Source organism: Tamandua tetradactyla, chromosome 12 (genome assembly GCF_023851605.1).
Source record: "Tamandua tetradactyla isolate mTamTet1 chromosome 12, mTamTet1.pri, whole genome shotgun sequence".
NCBI lineage: Eukaryota > Metazoa > Chordata > Mammalia > Pilosa > Myrmecophagidae > Tamandua > Tamandua tetradactyla.
Window position 1 is genome coordinate 99,689,849 of NC_135338.1, and position 19,081 is coordinate 99,708,929.

Here is a 19,081-nt window from a genome sequence, read left to right on the forward strand (position 1 = left end):
ATACTAGGACTTTGAAGACTGAACAGCAGTTATTTTAACACTTCCTAATAGGCTCTTTGTGCCAGGTGCTAGTCTAAATGGTTTACACATACCGTTTAGTCCTCTCAAGTGGCACAGGAGGGTGGACACCATCATTTCGTGTGCTAACAGGTAAAGAAACTGAAGCATCAGAAATAAAGTAATATTATGAACAACATCCAGGTCACAGGTGACTGGTGCTGATTGTTACCAGGCTCACATACATGTTGGACAATTTCAGTAAGACTTTTTTGTCAGACAAACATTGTACAGAAGCAACCCAAGTGTCCATCAACCAATAAACACAAAGTGTTCATATGTACAATGGAATAACATTCAGTCATAAAAAGGAATGAAGTTATAATATATATGACATGGATGAACCTTGAAGATATCATGTGAGTGATCATAAGCCAGATATAAAAGGAAAAATAGTGTATGATCTCACTAAATATGAAATAAGTAGAATAAGCAAATTCATAGAATCAAAAACTTGAGTACAGGTTACTAGGGGTCAAGGAGGCAGTAGGGAATAGGGAGTTAATGCTCAGTTAGTACAGAGTTTCTGTATGGGGTAATGGAAAAGTTTTAGTAATAGATGGTGTTGACAATGGCACATTCTGAAGATAATCTGAAGGTAATTAACAGTAGCCAATTTTATATTTGAATATGGTTAAAAGGGGAAATTTTAGGTTGCATACTTTTTACTGGAATAAAAATTGGAAAAAAAAACCCATCGAACTGTACAACACAAATTGTGATCCCTAATGTAAACTATGGACTACAGTTACTAGTGAAATTACAATAATATGCTTTCATCAATTGCAACAACAGTAACAAACTAATAAAAAGTATTAATAATTGGGGGCATGTGAGAACTGCATATTCTCTACATGATTTTTCTGTGATCCTACAACTTCTCTAATTAAATGTTTAAAAATAGTACTACAAACCCTTAAATATCTAGAGATAAACCTAACAACTGATGTGCAAGGCATCTACAAAACTTTCTCAAAGTTTTGTAAAAAGTAGAGAAGGAAACAGTTTGGCAATTTCTCAGAAAATTAAAGAATTACACATAAGACAGGAATTCCACTTCTAAGCATATACCCCAATGAACCGAAAATAGGAACTCTATACTTGTGCAGATACTTGTATACCTGTGTTCATAGCAGTACAAAGTGGAAAATGCCCAAATGTCTATTAATAGAAGAATGAATAAATACTGGTATATTCATACAACAGAATACTGTGCAGCAATGCAAATAAATGATCCATATCTACTGGTTGCAATAATGATGGAGCGCATAGCTAAACAGGATAATATTTATAAGTTTAAAAACAGACAAAACTAGTCTATGCAGTTAGAAGTCAGTATGCTGGTTACCCTTCAGAGGTTATGGTCTAGAAGGGTTACCAGAAACCTTTAGGGGGTTAATTTTTACCGCTAGATTTGAAGGTTATACAAGATGTGTTCAGTACGTGAAAATTTATGTGTACATGTATAATCTGTGTACTTTTCATTTCAGTAGATATACTATACTTCAGTATATATATATATATAAAACATATATACAAAAAAACAAATTTTAAAGCACAGTGCAACAACTAGTTGAACAGATTTCAAAGTTTGGTGTGGGTTACAATTCCACAATTTTAGGTTTTTATTTCTAGCAGCTCAAAGGTACTGAAGATGAACAATATTTTAGCACTCAGACTCATTTGTTAAACCCTACCTTCTCTGTATAACTCTACCATCACCTTTGATCTTTCTCCCTCAATAACATTTCAATCACACCAAATTACAACTTATTTACTTACTTCCTTCTCCACAGAGTTTAACACATTTGTAGGTTATAGGATTAGAGTGTGGTAGGCACCCCTCCGTAAAGACGTGTGGATACCCTCATCACAGCTGTCTGTGAATGAGATCCAGTTCTGACCTGCCTTCCAGCCACATCTCAGCTCCCAACACCTTCACCCAGTTAGGGCATTCTCGGTAAGAGACTAAGCAAAAACCTCAGGCCCAGGTCCCGTCTGCAAAAGGGACTCTCTGAGCCACAGGAAGTCACAAATTCCTTGTGTGTCAACAGGTGGGCGTTCAGACAGCTCTTCAGCCACCATCCTTCCCTGTCCTAGCATCTCTCTCAATTTTTCATTCCTCCCCACTCAAACAGTCAGTAGCAGAGAGTAAATATGTCACTTAACCAGCAGTTCAACCTTGCCTTTTGTCTTGGCAGGACTCTCAATCTACACAAAAGATTCTATTGGAAAATACTCCCCTTGCTTGGCTTGAAAGGGGAAATAGCATCCTATCCCACTATCCTCGACTGAGAGAGAGAGGGAAATCACTTAAAATGCTACCCCCTATGCAGTCTTCTACTTACAGAATGCGAGGTGCTGAAATAGTGTTTGTGGTTGCAGGACAGTTGTGTGGCTTCTTGATAAGCCCTGGAAGCTTTACCATGTGTGTGCGTGGGATTCTTATTACAAACGCAGGATTCTTACCTTTCAGCCCTATTGGCCAGAAAAAAATCTACTCAACATCCAGTTACTACTGAAATATCTATAATATTCTTTTTCAAAGCTTATTTCAAATGCTGCTTCATGAAAAAGCACTTTCCAATTTCCTAACCAACGTGACTTCTTTCTTTTGACCTTGTCACAGCACTTTTCCAATGATGCCTTATAATACATCAACTGAGTATGTACTTCTATTACCACTCGCATTGAATATCATGACATGAAATCTTTTGTCATGCCTAGTATACATCCTTGCTCATGACTTACACTCAAACATCTGCTCAAATGAAAAAAACAAAAAACAAAAACATTTAACTATTGCAAAGCACACCCATGTGAAAGAAGTTAATTTTGCTATTTTAACTCTAATGATAACCAAAAATGAACATAATGTTAGCAAGACATCAATAAAAGACCTTTTCCTTATTGCTAGAGTCCATCAAGAAAATTAAACGTGATGTATGAAAAACAGCAATGTGAAAAACTGCAGCAGGATACACTATTTTAAAAATTATTTCTTATTTAAAAATACGTTTGTTATAGAATACCTGGTAGAGAAAAGCACTAGAAAGGAATGACACATCATTCCTTCACTGTTACATTTATGCATATTATTCTGGTCTTTTTCTATGCATATACACATACTTGATGCCATATTGTTTTTTTGTTTGTTTTGTTTTGCTTGGGCAGGCACTGGGAATCAAACCCAGGTCTCCAGCATGGCAGGCAAGAACTTTGCCTGCTGGGCCACCATGGCCCGCCCGATGCCATATTGTTTTGTACTGTGCTTTTGCATTTCAGATACCGTGATTATCTTCATCCACTACTAAACAGTCTTCTATAAACATCATATTTCATAACTGCTACAATTTATTTCACCTTAGGCTGTCACTGTGATAAACAATCTTGTTCTTGAGTTTTTACAAATCTTATTATTTTCTTAGATGTGCCAGGTTGAAACTGTTCTGTACTCCAGAAAACCCATGCTCTTCAATTCTCATTCAATACCGTTGGGTGGTAACTTCTGATTAGGTGGTTTCCATGGAGATGTGTCTCCACCCATTCAAGGTGGGTCATTTACTGAAGTCTTTTTAAGAGGGAAACATTTTGGAAAAAGCTTGAGAATTGACACAGACAAGAGACATCTGGAGACGGAGCAAGAAAATGTCCCTCACTGGAAAGCCATTAAAAGGACAAGCCAGGAGAGAAAGCTAGCCCACCTTGCCATGCACCTTCCCAGCCCACAGAGAAACTCTGAACGTCACAGGCCCTTTCTTGAGTCAAGGTATCTTTCTCTAGATGCCTGAGCTTGGACATTTTTTATGGCCTTAGAACTACTATAAACTTGTAGCTTAATACATTCCCTTTATAAAAGTTAACCCATTTCCGGTATACTGCATTTCTAGCAGCATTAACAAAACAAAACATTAGGTGACAAAATTACTTTTGATTAGAAGCTACAAGGTCAGGTTATTTCTTAAAGCTCTTTATTAAGAATTTATATACAGATTTGCTCTCTCATAAGCAGACAGGCTGGATTTTCTCTGGGCCTGGTCTATTAGGGGTTCTTTCTAGGAGGAACCCAGGAAATACACTCTCTGTCATAAACCAAGCAGCCCTGCTTCGTTGCTCAAAACCAAGGGCCCATAGCCCTGCACTGACATCTCAGGTAGGAAAGAGGGAAGGGCTAACCACTTCGTGGGGGCTAGGTGCATGTGAGGGGCTCAGAACATCAGCTACTTGATAGGAAACTTTCCTACTTGATAGGAATCCCTTGGGGTCCCTTACACCTACAGCACTGCTTTTTCATCTGAGCCCCAGAAGAACCCTGTGAGACAGGTTAGGCAGGAATCATTTTTGTTCTACAGTTAAGAAAGCTAACCTCTTTAAGTGGCCAAGGTCAATATTAGAATCTAGATTTCCCAATTTCTTCACTGCACACCTCCTACTAAACCTCTTAGGATGTGTGCTCAAGAAGAGTCTGAAGAGATGGAAAAGTTTATACCTTGTAGTTTGCCCAGCTACAGAGTGCAGAGTAACACCCTCACCAGGGCCTGAAATCTTAACCAGTGAGGCCGATGGGCACCTTGGGCAATGGCAAGCTTCCACTTATCAAAGTTTCTCCCTCACCAATCATGGCCCTTTCCCTTAAACAATTCAACAACCTGGCATTATCTGAAAAAATACTTTTCTATAAACTAGAAAAGTTTCCAGTACGTTCTCAAGCAACCTAGAGAAAATCAGAACATATATGTAGAACCAAGCAGATTCCCTCGATTTAACACAGCATAAGCTAAAACAGCAAAAGTTAGCTCATGACTAGTACTTGGATTAATAGAAAATATTGCTGCTGTGGGTTGAACTGTGTCTCCAAAATATATGTTCAAGCCCTAACCCCTAATCTACAGATGTGACCCTATTTGAAAATAGGATCTTTGAAGGATCTTATTAAGTAAGTGAGATCATACTGGAGTAGGATGGGGCTTTAATCCAGTATGACTAGTGTCCTTATCAGAAGGGGAACTCTGGACTCAGTCAGACAAGGCAGAATACTATGTGCCAAGTGAAGGAGAGGCTTCCACAGACCCTGGCAGGCCACTGCAAAAAGCAAAGGGAGAGATCAGCCCTGCTCTACACAGGGGTCAGAGAAGGGATGGGAGGGTGGCTGAGGCAGTGATTCAGGAGTGTGGCTGACCTGGGAGAGTCTCTACACCACCTCTGCCCTGGTTGCAGAGGCCGAGGACACGTGAGGCAGAAAGCTTGAGCCTGGCACAGAGGCGCAGAGCCTGCAGGAGTGCACAGACTGGAGCATCCTGAGTCTAGGAAGTAAGCCAGGCTGCGTTCCTTGGGCGCGCTACCCTCACCAGCACAGCCCCGTGACCGGCGACTCACCCCATACCCCACATACCCGAACCCTGTCACCCACTCCCATTTCCCACACTCCAGGCGCCCCCACCCCATCAGCCCCCAGTGCATGTAACTGCCCCACACCTCCACTCCTGCACACCTCCAAAGAACTACCTCCCACTCCCTGTTCATGCAGGCTGCTGCCAGTGCATAAAGGCTATGGGCACCAACCTCCATACCCAGGCTATCCCTGCATACACACCCCTACCCTGCCCAGTGTCACCCAGCCTTACTCCGCCCACCTGAGCTCTGAGCATCTGTTTACGGCACTCCCAGGCCCACACATGTACACGGCATTCACGTCATTCAGCTCTAGGAATAGCACTTTAAAGCAGTACTAGAACTGCGCATGCACACGGCCCTCAGCCACACTTTCCAGCTCTGAGAAAGTGCTGACCAGCACAGCCGGGTCACGTATGTCCCCAACCCACGAAGGCGTAACACCGATCTGCTGCCACAGCTCTGTGCATGCACACAAAGGGCTCCGTGCCTTAGCCAGCAAACACCAGGGTTACGCCCCCCAGACCGGTGCCCCCACACAGCTACATCCTCCTGGCCTCTGGGTTCTCACGTTCACAAGCATCAGTGTAACACCCCCAACCTGCATCCATACCTGCCCTGTAACAAATCACAGTACTAAGTGCCCAAACCCATGCCCTGCTCCCTGCTCTACAACCATTCCACAAACACAAGGCCTTAGACTACTGAAAGAAACCAACTCTCAAAGCAAATCAATCAAGATGGAAAACATTAAACGGGAACTCAGGGAAATGATAGACAAAACAAAACAAACAAATATAAGAATCATCAGAGTCACAGAAGGAGAAGAGAGGAGTAAAGGGCTAAGAAGAATAGTTGAGAATATAATGGGGGGGGGGACTTCCCAACCCTCATTAAGAACATAAATATACAAATCAAAGAAGCCCAACGAACTCCAAACAGAATAAATCCAAATAGGCCTTCCCCAAGGCACATAGTAACCAGTTTATCAACTGGTGAAGAGAGGCAGAAAATCCTGAAAGCAGCAAGAGAAAAACACTCTACTACATACAAGGGAAACCACAGAAGACTGAGTTCAGACTACTCAACTAGCACCCTAGAGGCGAGAAGGCAGTGGTATAATATTCAAGATCCTGAAAGAAAAAGACTTCCAGCCAAGAATTCTGTACCCAAGCAAACTGTCCTTCAAAACTGAGGGAGAGATTGAAGTTTTCACAGGCAAAGTCCTGAAAGAATCTGTCAACAAGAGACCGGCCCTACAGGAAATACTAAAAGGAGTTCTGCCAGCTGAAAAAAAAAAGATAGGAGAGGGAGGTCTGGAGTAGGCACAGAATCAAAGAGTACCAGTAAGGGCAATTTAAAGAATACAAAGAGAAAGAGGGAAAAGAATATATAGATCTGACAAATAAAATAAAAAAGATAAGATGGTGGAATCAAGAAACACTGTTTCAGTAATAACTTTGAATGTTAATGGACTAAACTTAACAATTAAAAGATACAGATTGGCAGAACGGATTAAGAAACATAATCCAGCTATATGGTGCTTACAAAAGACTCATCTTAGACACAAGGATACAAATAGATTGAAAGTGAAAGGATGGAAAATGATTTTCCACACAGCTGTAACCAAAAGAAAGCAGGAGTAGCTATATTAATATCAGACAAAACATACTTTAAATGTAAAGACATCCTAAGAGACACAGAAGGACACTATATACTAATTAAAGGGTCAATTTACCAAGAAAATATAACAATCATAAATGTTTATGCTCCCAATCAAGCAGCTCCAAAGCACATGAGACAGATACTGGCAAAACTAAAGGGAGCGATAGATGTTTCAACAATAATAGTAGGAGACTTCAATACACCACTCTCCTCTATAGACAGAACAACCAGACAGAAACCAACAAGGAAATAGAGAACATACAGGTCATTGCACCCTGTCCTAGTTTGCTAGCTGCTGGAATGCAATATACCAGAAACAGAATGGCTTTTTAAAAAGGGAATTTAGTAAGTTGCCAGTTTAAAGTTCTAAGGCTGAGAAAATGCCCCAATTAAAAGAAGTCTAAGAAATGCCCAATCTAAGGTATGCAGGGAAAGATACCATGGTTCAAGAAGGCCGATGAAGTTCAGGGTTTCTCTCTCAAGTGAGAAGGCATATGGCGAACACAGTTAGGGTTCCTCTCTCTTCTGGAAGGGCACATGGTGAATGTGGCATCATCTGCTAGCTTTCTCTCCTGGCTTTTGGTTTCATGAAGCTCCCCGGGAGGCATTTTCCTTCTTCATCTCCAAAAGTCACTGGCTAATGGACTCTGCTTTATGGTGCTGCAGCATCGTCTGCTCTCTCTGAATCTCTTTCTTTCTCCAAAATGTTTCCTCTTTTATAGAACTCCAGAAACTAATCAAGACCCATCCAAATGGGTGGAGACACACCTCTACCTAATCTAGCGTAACAACCACTCTTGATTAAATCACATACCCAGGGAGATGATCTAATTATAGTTTCAAACACACAAAACTGAATAGGGATTAGAAGAAACGGCTGCCTTTACAAAAGGGATTAGGATTAAAACATGGTTCTTCTAGGGCACATGCATCATTTCAAACCAACACACCCCAAAGCACAAGTTATAGATTCTTCTCTAGTGCTCGTGGAACATTCTCCAGGATAGATCATATGCTGGGGTACAAAACAGACCTTTATGAATTTAAAAATATTGAAATTATTCAAAGCACTTTCTCTGATCACAATGGGATAAAGCCAGATTTCAATAATCACCAAAGAACAAGAATATTCACAAATATAGGGAGATTAAAGAACACATTCTTAAACAAACATGGGTCAAAGAAGAAATTGCCAGAGAAATCAGTAGCTGTCTGGAGATGAATGAAAATGAGAATACAACTTATCAGAATTTATGGGATGTGGCAAAGGGTGTGCTGAGAGGGAAATTTATTACCCTAAATGTTTATATTAAAAAACAAGAAAGAAAATAAATAAACAAGAACGAGCAAAAGTCGAGAACTTAATGGCACACCTGGAGGAACTTGAGAAAGAACAGCAAACTAACCCCAAAGTAAATAGGAGCAGAAAAATAACAAAGACTAAAGCAGAGACAGATAAACGGGAGAACAAAAGAACAATGGAAAGAATCAATAAAACCAAAAGTTGGTTCTTTGAGAAAATCAATAAAATTGATGGGCCACTAGCACGACTGACAAAGAAAAAAAGAGAGGATGCAAATAAACAACAGTAGAAATGAGAAGGGGTGCATTACCACAGACGCTGAAAAAATAAAAGGAATCCTAAGAGGATACTATGAACAACTATATGCCAACAAACTGGACAACTCAGATGAAATGAACAAATTCCTGGAGTCACACAAACAAGCTACACCAACTCAGGAAGAAACAGACGATCTCAACAAACCATTCACAAGTAAAGAGATTCAATCAGTCTCAAAAATCTTCCTACAAAGAAAAGCTCAGTACCAGACGGCTTCACAGGGGAATTTCATCAAACATTCCATAAAGAACTAACATCAATCCTGCTTAAACTTTTATAAAAAAATTCAGGAAAAAGGATCTCTACCTAACTCACTTTATGAAGCTAATATCATTTTAATACCAAAACCAGGTAAAGATGCTATAAGAAAGGAAAACTACAGGTCATCTTCCTAATGAACACAGATGCAAAAATTCTCAATAAAATATTAGCAAATCGAATCCAACAGCACATTAAGAGGATTATACACCATGACCAAGTGGGGTTTATACTAGGAATGCAAGGAAGGTTCAACACAAGAAAATCAATTAATGTATAATAAATCAAAATGGAAAATTCACATGATCATTTCGACAGATGCTGAAAAAGCATTCAACAAAATTCAGCATCCTTTTCTGAGAAAAACACTCCAAAAGATAGAAATCAAAGGCAAGTACCTCAATATGATAAAGGGTACTTATGAAAAACCAACAGCCAGCATGGTATTCAATGGAGAGAGACTGAAAGCTTTCCCTCTAAGGTCAGGTACAAGACAAGGATGCCCACTGTCACCACTATTATTCAACACTGCTGGAAGTTCTAGCTAGAGCAATCAGGCATGACAAAGAAATAAAAGGCATCCACACTGAAAAAGAAGAAGTAAAACTCTCATTATTTGCAGATGATATGATACTATACTTGGAAGATCCTCAGAAATCTACAACAAAGTTACTTGAGCTAATAAACAAATTCAGCAAGGTCGTGGGATATAAAATTAATGTGCAAAAATCAGTAACAATTCTACACACAAGCAATGACCTAGCTGGGGAGACAGTTAAGGAAAAAATTCCATGCAAAACGGCAACTAAAAGAATCAAATACTTAGGAATGAACTTAACAAGGGACATAAAGGACTTGTACACAGAAAACTACATAACACTGCCAAAAGAAATCAAAGGAGATCTAAACAGGTGGAAAGACATTCCCCGTTCATGGATAGGAGGGCTAAATATAGTTAACATGTCAATTCTCCCCAAATTGATCTACAAATTCAGCACAGTACCAATCAAAATTCCAACAACCTATTTTGAAGATTTGGAAAATCTAACTACCAGATTCATCTGGAAGGGAAAGAGACCTCAAACAGCTAAAAGCATCCTAGAAAAGAAGAACAAAGTGGGAGGATTAGCACTCCCTGACTTTAAAACCTATTATGTGGCCATTAGAGAAATGCAAATCAAAACCACAATGAGATATCATCTCACACCCACCAGAATGGCCATTATCAACAAAACAGAAGATGACAAGTGCTGGAGAGGATGCGGAGAAAGAGGCACACTTATCCACTGTTGGTGGGAATGTCAAATGGTGCAACCACTGTGGAAGGCAGTTTGGCGGTTCCTCAAAAAGCTGAATATAGAATTGCCATACGACCCAGCAATACCATTGCTGGGTATCTACTCAAAGGACTTAAGGGCAAAGACACAAACGGACATTTGCACACCAATGTTTATAGCAACGTTATTTACAATTGCAAAGAGATGGAAACAGCCAAAATGTCCATCAACAGACGAGTGGCTAAACAAACTGTGGTATATACATACGATGGAATATTATGCAGCTTTAAGACAGGATAAACTTATGAAGCATGTAATAACATGGATGGACCTAGAGAACATTATGCTGAGCGAGTCTAGCCAAAAACTAAAAGACAAATACTGTATGGTCCCACTGATGTGAACAGACATTCGAGAATAAACTTGGAATATGTCATTGGTAACAGAGTCCAGCAGGAGTTAGAAACAGGGTAAGATAATGGGTAATTGGAGCTGAAGGGATACAGACTGTGCAACAGGACTAGATACAAAAACTCAAAAATGGACAACACAATAATACCTAATTGTAAAGTAATCATGTTAAAACACTGAATGAAGCTGCATCTGAGCTATAAAAAACAAACAAACAAACAAACAAACAAAAAACCTATTATGAAGCCACAGTGGTCAAAACAGCATGGTACTGGCACAAAGACAGAAGCACTGACCAATGGAATCGAATCAAGAGTACAGAAACAGACCACCAAATCTACGGTCAACTGATTTTTGACAAGGCCCCCAAATCCTCTGAACTGGGACAAAATAGTCTTTTCAATAATTGGGCATGGAAGAACTGGATATCAATAGCCAAGAGAATGAAAGAGGACCCCTATCTTACACCCTACACAAAAATAAAGTGGATCGCATACCTAAATATAAGAACTAGCACCATAAAACTTCTAAAAGAAAATGTAGGAAAACATCTTCAAGACCTAGTAATAAGAGGTAGCTTCCTAAACTTTACACCCAAAGCATATGGAACAAAAGAAAAAATAGATAAATGGGAACTCCTCAAAATCAAATGCTTCTGCACCTCAAAAGACTGTCAAAACGGTGAACAGGCAGTCAACTCAATGGGAGAAAATATTTGGAAATCACGTATCAAAGGTTTAATTTCCTGTATACACAAAGAAATCATAAAACTCAACAGCAAAAGAACAAACAGCCCGATTATAAAATGGGCCAAACATATGAACAGGTATTTTTCTATAGAGCAAATACTGATGGCTCAAAAGCACATGAAGAGATGCTCATTTTCACTGGCTATAAGGGAAATGCAGATCAAGATGACAATGAGATACTACCGCTGTAATAAACAAACAGGAAACTATAAATGTTGGAAAGGATGTGGATAAACTGGGACACTTATGCAGTGCTGGTGGGAATGTATAATGGTGCAGCCACTATCGAAGACTATTTGGCGTTTCCTTAGGAAACTAAATATCTATGACCCAGCAATGGCACTACTTGGTATATATCCAGAAGAGCTGAAACCAACAACACAGACATTTGCACACTGATGTTCATGGCAGCATTATTCAAATTGCCAAAATATGGAAATAAACCAAATGCCCATCAACAGATGACTGGATCAACAAAATGTGGTATACACATACGATGGAATATTATGTAGCAGTAAGACAAACTGACATCCTGAAGCACATGACAAGATGGATGAGTCTTGAGGACATAATGCTGAATGAAATTAGCCAGACCCAAAAGGAGAGATACTGTATGATTTCACTTTAATGACCAGCATAAAAGTATAATCACAGGCTTATAAAACAGAATATAGGGGACTTAGAGATACACAGAAGCTAGAGATAGGTGAACCATTAGCTACCGAGGCTGAACTCCAATGTAAGGGAATAGACAGAAGTGAAGGTGGGTCTACAAGTAATATTACCACATGGAAGATGAACAAGATTGAGAGGGGTTGTATAGATCTACATGTCCCACTGATTCACACTAGAAATATGAATTAGTTTTTATAAGAATTACTTCAAAGATATGACTCTTGTACAAAGAACATTCAAGTCCAGGGTACAGGGGGAAAACTGCTATTGCATGCTATGAGCTATGTTCAAAAGGAAACCATCAACACTACCATAGCAACAGCAGAGGTAAATAACAGGGGAGGGACAAGAGTTAAGAGGAGGTTTAGATTTCCTGTTTGGCAAGGGTATGTTTATTGGTTTATTTTCTCTTGGAAACAATGAACTTACTCAAAATTTAGAATGTTGATGGACTGTGGACTCTGGTCATTCTACATGATGCCCAATAAATGCAGGTGGCTAAAGGGTGCACTGACAGAGAAGCAGACTGGCGAACAGTGATGTATAGTTATGAACGAATGTTGTGCTGCTACATAAAGGAACAAAGTTCTAAGGCATGCAATGATGTGAATGAACACGTGGGACATTTGGTGAGGCAAAATAAGCCAGAAACAAAAAAACCAAGAATGGTATGGTCACCTTTAGAAAACGCTTATAAGAAAACAAGGGCCTAGTTGTAAGCTTTCAGAGCAGATACGTTAAATCCAGAGTGGTGATTATTATTTCTGGATTTTGAGAGGCTGTTTTATATATATATATATATATATATGAATATATATATGATTATTTGGTCTGGAACTGAAATTCTCTGTAGTGCATAATCTAATTCAACCTATCACTATAGCACATTTGCACAACTGAAGCACAGGGAGCCAAGAATGAGAAAGAGGTCCTTTAATCCTGTATGGACTATAGTAAAGCCTGGAAACATCCTAGAGTATATTAAGCAGGTAATCAAAATGTATTGGCAAAGTCCCCTGAGGGATAGGAGAAAGAATATGGAACTATTAAACCTTACCATCAGGGAATCCCCTGATACTGTGTCAAACTTTAGGAACACCCAAATCAATAGGCCATGCCCTTGATCATGAGGCTTACTCTTGTGAAGCTTACGTAGGTAGCGGAAAAGCAAAGACTACCTATAGGCATGCCTAAGCGTTACTTCTGGAGGACCTCTTTTGTTGCTCATATGTGGCCTTTGTCTCTCTAAGCCCAACTTTGCATGTGAAATCATTGCCCTCCCCCCTACGTGGGACAAGACATCCAGGGGTGAAAGTCTCCCTGGTGATGTGGGAGAGGACTCCCAGGGATGAATCCAGACATGGCACTGTGGGATCAATAATTTCATCCTAACCAAAAGAGGGAAAAGAAGTGTCATTAATAAAGTATCAGTGGCAGATAGAGTTCAAATACAGTCAAGAGGCTACTCTGGAAGTTGCTCTTAAACAAGCTTCAAAATCTGCCAACCCCCAACCAGGGCCATTCCAGCCAATCCTAAAAGAACACCCAGGGCAATATATAAGATTCCATAAGGGTTCCATGCGCTAGAGTTAATTTTCCAGAAACCTACAACCTCCAGATTGGTCCCTGGTCCAGATAAGTCCTGAAACCTTGCCCAGCCTCTCCAGAACATTAGAAAGTTCCATCTAGACTACTCCATATTAATGGCAGACCCTTCCAATACTAAAAATTTAGAATTGCCATAGTCCAAACACCCCTAACGTAAGGTACAGAAAGATCAAAGGTGATAGTGGACTTATACATAGAAGATAGGATTTAACAAATGAATATGAATGCTGAATCATTAAACTGATATTTCTTTCAGTCTCCAGTATTTTAGAGCAGCTAGAAGTAAAAACTTAAAATTGTGAAAATGTAACCCATGTCAAAGTTTGAAATACGTTCTACAACTAATTGTGGTGCTGTGGTTTGAAATTTATAGATTTTTTGTATATATGTTATTTTCACAAAAAAAAGAAGGAAAAAAAGTCGACTGTGGTGATAAAGTATTTAAGCCCTCTAACCTACCATATTCTGGAGGAGCTAGAAGGAAAAATATGAGAGGATCATATGGTAGCCCATGAAAAACTCCTGGATTTATCCTGTAACCACTTGTTAAAGAGTGCTTTAAAACGTATTGCTTTTTTATTTCTTTGTTTTGTATACATATCATACTATACAATAAAAAAGTTAAAAATTAAAAAATAAAAAAAAAGCCAAGGGAGAAGCATGAAGAGATTTTTTTCCTACAGAGATCAGAGGAAGCAGGTGTATTCTAACCCCTTGATTTCAGGTTTCTAGCCTCCATTAAGCATGAGAAAATAAATTTTCTCTGGTTTCAAGTCACTAGTTTGTGGTACATGATGTCACAGTAACCTTAGGAAATTAAGACAATTACATATATGCTTTTTTGGAAGTTAGAAGAGGTAAGACCCCTGCCCTCCTATACAATTTAACAGAAACAAATTCTACAGATGCCACAAGTCAATCTTCTTAATGAGCCTTTCACTCAAAGGTTTAGCTACGTAATGTTCACATATTCCTGCATCTTTATGGGAATTTTTCAAAGGCTCAATTAAAAAAAAAATCAAAGAGTTTGTACCTAAAAACCAGCAATTATCAGTCTCATGATGGATTCTGAGAAGCCCCAGTGTTGTACCCAATTTTTCAAGGACCACTTAAAAAAATAACCCAAACAAAAACATTCCATGAGCATTCTTGTAACATACTGCAACTCCCACAAAAGACGAAGAAACACTGTTAGGACATCAAAGTCTCTCCCTTCACGACTCTGTGAGGTATCTGATACATCAAAAACTAAATGCTGCTGATTTACACTCATGTTTAAAAACAATTAGAACATTCACGAGTTGCACTGTCCAAATACATGAGCCACTAGTCACGTTATACTAAGTACTTGAAATGCAGCTAGTTCAAATGAGATGTACTGAAAGTATAAAATGTACACCAGATTTTGAATGTCAGCACTAACAAAATAGTGTAACATATAAATTTTTATATTGGTTACAGGCTGACATAACATTTCTGAATATGATGGGTTAATTACAAAGTTTTACTATTTTCACCTTTCTCTTTACCTTTTTTAATATGGCTACAAGAAAATTTAAAATGGCATATATGGCTCACATTATATTTCTATACATAAATAGTCCTGCCACATTTGACCTATCACTTTTTATCAATTTTACTGTAGACTCATCAAAGGCAGGCTCCACTGAGAGGGGGACACAATTCACAAAGTAAACCACGAAGGTAAGTATTGCCACACTCAAGGTCGTATTTAATAGCTTCACAAGGAATTCCTTCTACATGTACTGCCTGGAAACAGTTCTGTATGCAAGCCTAGTGCATCCAAGTTTTCAAATCTAAATCACCTGGCAAATGATCATGAATTCCTCGATTTACAGGTGTAGTGCAGACTCTACTGAAATCCAGAGAATTATCCAATATGGCATTTATCCTTCGAAAGATATTGGCATTGCTACATGTGGAGAGTGCAGGTGCTTCTTGGTTGTCCCAGCAATCTTTGGTCCTTCCCGTTTCGTCTTCCTAGACACAGAGAAAAGATGTTTAGGTTTTCTACACTCCTCTATCCAAAGACTCTCTACTCCCCTTTTCCCAAACCCAACACCATTTGTGAGATAAAATAACAAGGATTTGGGTTTCTTGACTAGACATTAAAATATCTAGTGAATGTTTACTATGCAAGGACTGTAAGAAGGGAAAACATTAAAATGTAAAGATAATACCTGTAGAGACAAATAAAGTATCCCCCCTGGCAGGCCGTGGTGGCTCAGCAGGCAAGAATGCTTGTCTGCCATGCCAGAGGACCCGGGTTCAATTCCCAGTGCCTGCCCATGCAAAAAAAAAAAAAAAAAAAAAAGTATCCCCCCCCCCACCCAAATTCATGACCATCCAGAACCTCAGAATGTAACTTCATTTGAAAATGGGGTCTTTGAAGATGTAATTAAGGATGTCAAGATAAAATCATTCTGGGTTTTGGGTGGGCCCTAAATCCAAACACTGATATCCTTATAAGAAGAGATAGGACATACAGACACATCAATAAGATCACGTCAGGACAGAGGGAAAGTAGGGTTATACTATCACAAGCCAAGGAAAAGCCTGGGGACACCAAAAATTGGAAGCAATAGAGAAAGATTCTTTCCCCAGTAAAGAAAACATGGCTCTGTCGACAGTATGATTTCAAACTTAGGGCTTCTGGAACTGTGAGAGAATGAATTTCTGTTGCTTTAAGCCACCAAGATGTGGAAATTCATTTCAGCAGCCCTAGAAACTAATACATTTGCCCCTGTCCTCAAGAATCTCCTAACCTAGTAGAACACAAAGAGGAATAAGCATGACACAGAAGCAGCATGAGCTTTAGAATCAGACAGGCCTGGGTTTAAATACTGGTTCTGGTGGAATATCTGTATCGTGATATATTCCTCGGTAATAAAATGGAATGAAGTTTCAATACATGCTACAGTATGGATACATCTTCAAAAACACTATGCTAAGTGAAAGCCTGACACAAAATACCCAAGATGCATGAGCCTATTCACATGAAATGTCCAGAAGAGGCCAATCTAAAGTAGGTCAGCAGTTGCCTAGGGCTAGGATGAATGAGGAGATGGGGAGTGTTGGCTAATGGGTTCCAGATTTCTTTCTGGGATAATCAAAATATTCTAAAATTAGATTATGGTGATGGTTGCACAACTCTAGATAGAATAAGAAAATTATATCTCAATAAGGTGTTAAAAATCTTGGTTCTGTCATTTATTGGCTGTGTGACCCCAAATTACTGAAACTTTCTGTGCATCAGTTCACCCATTTATGAAATGGAAAAAGGATATCTACCAACTTTTAATAGCATGTACAAAGAACTTAGTTAGTGCCTAGAATATGGTAGTGCTATTTTATATCTAAAAATATAATTATTAGAGGATTATGGTAAGCACCAAGAGTGGCACAAATACCACCCAAAGAGAATTATTTAAATAAGTTATGCAACTCTATATGGCCATTAAAAATGCACATAACTCTATTTATTAGCATAAGAAGTTAAGACATTACAGAATGAAAAAAGAACTCCAAGAAAAATAATCACAAATTGAACCTCTACCCTAAACCTATTCTTTTGGAGTTCTCTATCTCAGTAAAAAACAATACCACCATCCACCTGACACTCAAGGCAGAACTCTTGATGCCATCTTTCACTCTTCAATCTCCCTCACCTTCCACACCCAATTACCATCATGGTAAGACATGAAATATTGGTTGACAGATCCAATTTTCTAAGGGGAGTATGCCTCATAATTCTATCATTTCCCATCACCTTGGGAAAACAAACAAACCAAAGCAGGGAAGCTGTCACCTAAGATCTTACAGCTGGTCAATTCAGAACAACAACAAAAAATGCCTGCTATTACTTTGTGTAACCTATTAAACTCTGGGTAAGCCCACTTGCCCAATAAATACTAACAAACTGCTCTCTATGTACAATGGGCATGGCATCCTGAGGGTCAACAGATTCTGTAAACAAAAACTAACAGAAGTTCTTGAAGTCTAGAAAAGGAACTAAGATTTGATCATGTCGTAAACAACCAGAACACATGCTACAATGTGCTATAAACATGCATGTCCCTTAAGCCAAGGGGGCTTAGAAAAAAAGACTGTGCACACAAGTGGCAATGAGAAGGCAAACCTGAAGGACACAGAGTGCAGAGGGGTGCCGCCAAGAGTGGCCCAATCTCTTGGGTACAGGAGAAGAACATGGATTGGAAAGAAAGCCTCATGGAAGGGCTGAGCACTACCTTCTAGATTAGAGGCTTTCAAACTTTAAAAAGCCCCTCTTAATGCATAAAATTAACCTATTTTTATATACCATAACAGATTTACCCTATATGTGGATTCTCCAACCCTGGCCAAGTGAAAGACACGTAAATGACTAGTATGGAAGTCTCTGAAGGAAAACACCAACAATTACACAAAAGATGGAAGCAGGAGAATCTGAGTAAAGTACAACAGTGGTCTAGGAAACAGAGATATGAAAAACGCTTTGGGAGAAACTTGCTTCTGCAGCAGGAAGGAAAGCCTAAGCATCTTACCATCTCACTTCTCATGAAAAACACTAAATTAAGATTATGCCTGGCCATCCTACCAGACTCTCACTTACAACCTCTGAACTCAAGTCAGATGAAATCTGCTGTTTCCCCTCTCCTACTCTCCAGTACACCAAGAGACGCAGTTTAAGATGATGCCTTGTCCTCTCTAAGCCAACTTGGCAGGTGAACTCACTGCCCACCCCACCCCCCAAGTGGGACATGACTCCCAGGGATATAAATCCCCCTGGCAATGTGGGATATGACTCCTGGGAATGAACTGGGACTTGCCATGAGATTGAAAAAGGCTTCTTGACCAAAACAGGGAAGAGAGAAATGAGACCAAATAAAGTGTCAATGGCTGAAAGATTTCAAACAGTGTTGAGAAGCTATCCTGGAGGTCATTCTTATGCATTATAATGATATCCTTTTTTAGTTTATGGTGTATTGGAGTGTCTGGAGGGAAGCACCTGAAACTGTTGAGCTGTGTTCCAGTAGCCTTGATTCTTGAAAATGATTATATAATGGTACAGCTTTTACAGTGTGACTGTGTAACTGTGAAAGACCTTGTGCCTGATGCTCCTTTTATCCACTCTATGGAAAGATGAGTAAAAAACCAAGGACAAAAAAATAAACAATGGGGTGATAAGAGATTTTAAAAATTGGGTAAATTGACATACAAATGGTCAATGAGGAGGAGGGGTTAAGGGGTATGGGATGTACGGTTTCTTATTTATTTTTTTGGGGTGATGCAAATGTTCTAAAAATGATCACGGTGATGAATATACAACTATGTGACGATAGTGTGAGCCA

At 39.2% G+C, this 19,081-nt stretch overlaps 1 protein-coding gene across 9 annotated transcripts in view; it reads right to left on the bottom strand.

Moving 5' to 3' along the window:
* The window catches only part of CPEB1 (cytoplasmic polyadenylation element binding protein 1), a 112,150-nt gene that overhangs the window by 74,973 nt on the left and 18,096 nt on the right, over nucleotides 1–19,081 (bottom strand). For all 9 annotated transcript variants that reach the window (XM_077124313.1, XM_077124306.1, XM_077124305.1 and 6 more), the window contains one exon: nucleotides 15,539–15,713. Coding sequence is in view for 2 of the 9 variants with exons in the window: in XM_077124306.1 (XP_076980421.1) it covers nucleotides 15,539–15,713 (175 nt within the window). In the remaining 7 variants the exon portion in view is untranslated. The remainder of the gene's footprint in view (nucleotides 1–15,538; nucleotides 15,714–19,081) is intronic.